Source organism: Pithys albifrons, chromosome 8 (assembly GCF_047495875.1).
Source record: "Pithys albifrons albifrons isolate INPA30051 chromosome 8, PitAlb_v1, whole genome shotgun sequence".
NCBI classification, from domain to species: Eukaryota; Metazoa; Chordata; class Aves; order Passeriformes; family Thamnophilidae; genus Pithys; species Pithys albifrons.
Genome location: NC_092465.1, coordinates 27,329,814 through 27,336,552, shown reverse-complemented (window position 1 = coordinate 27,336,552; position 6,739 = coordinate 27,329,814). Strand labels below are relative to the sequence as shown.

General features: G+C 46.9%; 1 protein-coding gene across 1 annotated transcript in view; it reads left to right on the top strand.

The window, feature by feature from the left end:
- Positions 1 to 529: 529 nt before the first annotated feature.
- KLF7 (KLF transcription factor 7) overlaps positions 530 to 6,739 on the top strand; it is a 66,774-nt gene continuing 60,564 nt past the window's right edge. Inside the window, exon 1 of the mRNA XM_071562501.1 lies at positions 530 to 939. Coding sequence (XP_071418602.1) covers positions 838 to 939 — 102 coding nt within the window. The 5' untranslated portion in view covers positions 530 to 837. The remainder of the gene's footprint in view (positions 940 to 6,739) is intronic.

Sequence of the window (6,739 nt, the reverse complement as noted above, 5' to 3'; positions counted from 1 at the left end):
GCCGGGGGAGAGGCCGGCCGGGGGAGAGGCCGGCCGGGGGAGAGGCCGGCCGGGGGAGAGGCCGGCCGGGGGAACCGGACCGCGATGTCGCGGCCGGACCGCGGAGCTGCCGCACCACCCTGAACACCCACACTCTGCCACCGCCACGCGCGCCGCGGCCCCCTTATATAGCGCCCTAAAAATAGCTCGCCGCGCACCGCCTCGCGGGCCGCGGGGAGGGGGCGGGCGTCGTTCTGCTGACCAATCGCCGCCGGCCTCGCCCGTCATGCCCCGCCTCCCACGCCCCGCCATTGGGCGGCCGCGGCTCCGCGCGCGCGGCGGCCCCGCCCCGCCCGCCCCGCCGATTACCCTACATGGGCACGCGCTGCCCGAGTGGGGCCGCGCGGCTGCGCGCGGGGGGGGGGGGGCGGTCCGGGTCTGCCAAGGGGAGGGTGACAGGGAAGCGGATTGGGGGGAGGGATGTGGGATGTGGTGTCCCGAAAATAAAGAGGGGAGGGGGCGGCGGGGAGGGCGGTCGCGAGCGCGCATGGCCGCGGCGCGGAGCGCTGCGGGGACGTGCCCCGGTGCGGCGGCCGCGGGGGGCTCGGTGCGCGCCGGCGCCGCTTGTCCCGCCCGGCCCGGCCCCCGAACCCGCCGGCCCTCCGCGCTGAGCCGCTTTCTCTCTCTCTCTCTTTTTTTTAAAGTGTGACTGAAACAAAACAAAGCCAAAGGGACGCTGGATCTATCATTGGTTGATTTTCCTCCTCCTTTTTTTTTTTTTATGATCAAAAACAACCCCCCACCCGAGCAAACAAACACACACAAAAGCAGAAAGAAAGGGTCTTGCTCAGCAGCAGCATGGATGTCTTGGCTAGTTATAGTATATTCCAGGAACTCCAGCTTGTCCACGACACCGGCTACTTCTCAGCTTTGCCATCCTTGGAGGAAAACTGGCAGCAGGTGAATCATTTAAATTACTCCTGTAAATCTCTTAAGCGCAGACAGTCGATGCATTCAGGCTGCATTTCTGACTTTGTTTTGTTTTTGTTCTTTAATTCAGGGTTGGGAGTTTTTTTCTTTTTTTTTTCTTTTTTTTTTTTTTCCTCGTGGGTAGACCTTTAAATCTCTGTGATTTTTACCATGACAAACTGTGCAGTCCATTCAAATCTGTCTGCCTTCAACCCCTTCTGAGCACACCCGGCAGCACCTGAGAACCGGCGGCATTCTTTAGGGTTTTGTTTTTATGATGACTGCTATTTTTTTATTTTTGAGCTTAGATTTTTTTTGTTTTGTTTTGTTCTCTTAAACAAGCCTGATCACTTCCAGCCAGTGCTGGAAGCTGGCAGCTGGTGGCAATGGAATAGATCATTCTTATTTTCAGGTAATTAGTATATGTCAATAAAAATTGTAGCTTAAGTCAGAGGTGGGGTTGGGCAGGTGTGTGGAAGCAGAAGCAAAAGCTTTTAGGCTAAATTCTTTAACTAGGAATGTGACTTCATTTTTTTCCCTTTTTCTTAAAAGACAGGGAGAAACACATGCTTCTTTCTGTCTTAAAACAATGACGCCTTAGGCTGGTGCCAGTAAGCCAGTGTGTTTTGAGGCACTGTAGGGTTAATGTGCAGACAGAATTAGGATAAAAATGGAAATCAAGTATTACAAATGATGACTGGTAGTGTGAATAAGTAAGACCAAGGAGAAGAGTAGGTTACAGAGAAGAGCTGTATAAAATGCACCGTGAGCCCAGTTGATAACTATAAATAGTTTTCAGCTGGGATATTGAGGGAAAAGGAAACACAGGATTCTTATTTACAGCACAGCATTGTAAGATAGCCCTGTTTCTTGACGCGATTTTCTGGCAGAGGTGCTATGCCAGGTGAAATTCTGGAAACTAGTGTCTCTTTAAAGAAAAAAAAAACCAACATCTGCTGGTGGGTAGAAATAGTGGAGTGTGGCTGGGATGACATGTGGTGCGATTGCAGCGCATGGACCCGTGGCACTATCGGTGTGAGAACAACGAGCCGCTGGATTTCATCTTGCCAGCATTCACCTGAGTCTTGGCTAGTATAAGGATAACCTGTGTTAGGGGTCCTTTAGTGACAGTGTGGGATATTAATTTAATTTTTCCTTAGAAATGTGTGTGGGAAGAAATGTGGATGGCAGAGCTTCAGGAGTACTCGTAGCATTGTCATCCAGCTGTACCACGGCTGGATCCTTAAAGGCTTACCATAGTAAAATGGTTTTGGCTTCATCTTTGTGTGTATATGCACAGAAACCAGAGGTTTCTTGACAGCTACAGGGGGAACAAATTCAGGATTTAATTTGCAAAATGACCGTTCCAACTTTGCTTTATCCTCCAAGGGGGAGGGGATGCTTTCTGTTATTAATATTCAGCGTGCACATCCATGACGGTCACATCTGCTTTCCTTTTACATTTTTAACTTGCTAATTAAACTGAAGAGGTTAATATAATTTAATTTTAAAAATATTTCATGGCATTGTTGGTCTTGGATCAGTTGCATATTCAGTTGCGTATTAGTAACAGTCTGGAGAATCCAAAGCGAGATAGTCTGTTGACAGAGCCAGCATGCTTTAGGCAGTACTGTGAGTGATATTCTGTCTCCTTCTGCCTTCTTTTATGCCTGGAAGAGCAGCAGTTTGTTGTATACAGTACAATGTAGCTACCCAATCCCCCTTTACTGTTTCAGAATTTAAAGTCAGACTCCTTGTTGAACTCCACTGATTCTCCACATGTACTTAAAAAGCAAAACTGAAAATAATTTGCTACATTTTCTCTTCTTTCCTCTCAAATCCTGCAACCTACACCCGATGTTTCATAATATGTCCTGTATTTATGGTTTGTTCCCCTGTTGCTGCCTGGACTCTCCTTGCAAACAACGGGCAGCAAAACTGATGTGTCAGTGGTGGGAGCAGCTGAAGCGGCTGTGCAGGGACCACGCTGGCACGCAAGCTTGGCAGACCCACTGACACAGAGACCCCAATTTAATTCTTCGGAATCATTTGCAAATGTAATCAGCTTTTGGCGATTTATTTATTTTAGGCAAACCGTAGCCACTCTGGGACAAGGGATATGTGTGTTTCTCTAAAGGTATCCTTTAAAACTGTCAGGCTAAAGTTGAGACCTTAGGGAAGAGAGCTAATCCAGGGACTGATCCATGTGGGAAGTGTCAGAATTGGGAATCAGCAGCTTTAATTTTGAGAGAAAACACTTGAACGGGTCTTGCCTCTGCTCCCATCAAATGCTCTGGTGCCATACCTGAACTTCACAGAGGCTTCAGAGCAGAGCTGCCCCCAGCAGCAAAGCAGTGCCCCAGGAGATTACTTCAGTGTCTTAGAAAGGTGGGGGTGGGGAGGAAGTAGTTGTGTTGGTTAAGAGGAAGCCTCCTTGTCACGTTGTGAGCTCCAATTTTGTGATTAGCAGCTACTAGTGCTTGATGTGCAGAGGTTACTCTGTGCCAGGTCCTGCTCCGAGAAATGGTGCTTACTGTGATACCATAAAAGATGCGCTTGCCCCAGTGAAAATCAGAGCGTGTCTTGGGATGGAAGTGTTGACACAGCCCTGTCTTCCTTTTCGTCCAAGCCTGGACCACAATCTTGTAGCTGCTGGCTGAGGACTATACAGCTGGGCCAGTTGCTCATGTTTCCAATTGTGAAACACCCATCACTCACGGAGGGCACTGACAGCCCAAGCAGGTTGCTAAATGCTTGCACTAAGTCAGCTGATCTCTCCCCTGTTTCCTTCCCACTGCAAGAGGAGCGTGAGCAAGTTTGGTATCTGTGCTTTTTACATTTAACATTGGAGTTGAATGAGAGCGACCCAGCAATATGGACAAAACAAACAGATTTTGTGTATGGAAACATTGTCACCTTTTGTGTAGGTTTCTTTATTAGAAGGAAAAAACACATGAAAAATCCCTTAATCCACCCTGGATTGTGCAAGTGGAAATACCTGAAGTGGAAGCTGGAACTGACCCCATGATGTGTTTGATGTTATTTTAAAACACATGTTGGGAAGAGAGGGCTTGGTTTTTAGGCAACAAAAGCTTAGATTCACTCTATCGGCTTTGGGTGCACTCCTTCAGACAAACCACCTGAGGTCAGGAGGATTTTTTCTTGTAGTGGGGGAGTCAGAATCTAATGAGTAATTCATAGCACAACTTTATCAGGAGAGAGAAGTTAGTTTAGCTTTTCCAGTGATGTTGAGCCTCTGTGGCACTGAGGAGGGATTAAAAGAAGAGGTGGGCTCTGCACTGGAAAATTAGGTGTTTGCTGTATGTCAGCTGACTGGTATCTCAGCATCTGTGTGTTTCTGCCTGGTGCTTCTTCCTGTCTCTGTTGAACTGTCCCAGTTGCTCCCTGTCCCTGCAAGCTGACCCTGCAGTTCAGGGCCAGGGTGGGGGGCAGATTTCAGCACCTCTGTGGGGCTGCCCTGTGCAGCAGGACAGCCTCTGACTGTTGTTTAGGGGTAGCTGTCCGGTGTGACATCCCTGAGATTGGAACCAGACTGCTGGGAGAGATAGCACGAGGCCGAAGAGCGCCTCATTACTCTGCAGAGGAAGGAAGTGGGTAGGAGGCTGTTTTGAGAGAGATGACTCTGAGGAGTGTAGCCTGCACAGCTACACGTGGTCCCTCTCTGTGTGCCAGGCTGCAAAGAGAGGGAGAGCCGGGCTGAGAATTCAGAAAGGGTGGACTTGGAGTTTTGGTCTGATGGGCCTTCACAATGTCATTTGGGGGTGTCATTGAGAGATCAGGGTGCAGCAAGCATCTTTTGTTATCAGATACGCCTCTTCCTAGGGGTAACATTTCAAACCATCCCTATTATCCTTCTCTGTAGGCCCCTTGGTAGACTCTGGATCCGCCATCCTATTGTGGAGCAGTGTGCTGGTCAGCAGACGTTCTGGGGGTCTCCTCTTATTCTGTGGGGGGCATAGGGCAGCCTCTAGCATGGCAGTTCCCACATTGTCAGAATAGGGGAGCACAAAGAGCAGGTAGATGCAGAGAGTCACGCTGTGTGTAGCTGATGCAGCTGTAAAAAACCCAGCATGGCCTAGGTGCCAAATCCTTATTCTAAAGGAGCCAGCCTTTCCCACATGTGTCAGCAGGCAGCACCGGACTAATTGTCTGGCAGAAGTGGAAATGGCATTATATTGTTTGCCTGATAACCATTACCCGATAACATTTTCTCTTGCCTTGGCTGACCCAGCTGCTCTCAGCTGCAGCAAACAATGATCCTTTCAAGAAAGATGCACATTTCCTGTAAAGCATAGGATTGAGGAAGCCTTTGTTTTGCTGTTGACCCTCTCACAGATTCTTCTTTGCCTACTTTTAATCAATTCTTCAAGCCTCAATTTCTCTCTTTCTGGAGTGACCAACAACATCAATGCTCAGGTCTAACAGTCGTTGTGGAGTTTACGAGTCTGAGTTTTGACCCATTCTGGGCCTTGAGATCTGTGTGCTGTGTGAGAGCAGAGTATCCTGAGGTGACTAATCTAGCAGAACTCTTACATCTTAATGCTGACTTTTGTTAGGTGGACAGGGTAATTTCAGGCCTACAGCAAAAATTTCCGCTTCTACTGGAAAGGAATAAATCACACTGGAGAACATTCTTGCCTTCACATCATCTCCATTGTTCTAGTTTAATGGCATAGTTGGCCACTACATAAACTAAACCATCTCTTTTAATATTGCTATTTCATCTTAGTTCCAGTCACAGTGTAACACATTTCTTAAGTGCTTATAGTGCATCATGCCTCTTGAGAATAACTTTCAGAAATGGTTGACTTCCAAGAACAGCCACATGTGTAATGCAGTGTATTTCAGACTCTGAACACTGGTCCATTTATACCTGCAGGCTCACTGCTTGCTCCATGTGCTGAAAGCATGCTCCTGAGATGGACAAAGAGGGGAAAGACGAACTTGAAACTGCTGTCTCTATTGTTACATGATTTCTTAATTATAGAATCTGTTGTCATAAGTGATTATCTCTTGGCATCATGAAAGCACAGAGCCCCACAATCCAGGGTACAGGTCTTAAAATAGCTGATTATGCGTATGACCCATGTCAAGTGATTTTGAAATGGGGTAAATACCTTTAAGTAATGCACAGTCATAATGTGGGTACTCAACTACAAAATATTTTCTCTTATTTGGGATGCTTAAATCTGCCCTTGTGCAAGCCCCCACATTTCTGTATGTCCTATTGAATAGGCAATACATAGATTAGAGTAGGCTACATAAAAATCAGGGTATATAGCTAGTCTGCAATGTGATACTTCCTTGTGGAAATGGCAGAAGGTTTTCAGTTCCAGGCAGTAATTTCATACTTAAGCTCTCCAGGGTTGAGGCAAGTGGTATCTTTTGGATATTGTTGTATTTTTTTTGAGTCTTTGTCAAATGACTCTTCACTGAGAAACATCCAGATTGTTTTTCCATTCTGCTATGGGAAATGTTACAGGGAAGTGAGAAGAAACTGCTTCTATTTGGCTGTAGATACATATGAACAACCTTGATTGCAACTTTCCTTATGAAACAAAGGGATTTTGCTCACTGGCTGAGCAACATTGGTGATCAGTATATTAAGCAATGGGGTAATAGTACACCTCATCTCCTATGAGGTTTCTCACATTCTGCAGAGGGGAACAAAATTTGTACGCTTTTGATCACCATGCTGAAAGCCTGATTAAAAGTTACTCACAGGTATTGTAATTGCTGGTAGTTTTCTTTTTTGATACTAAACCTAAAT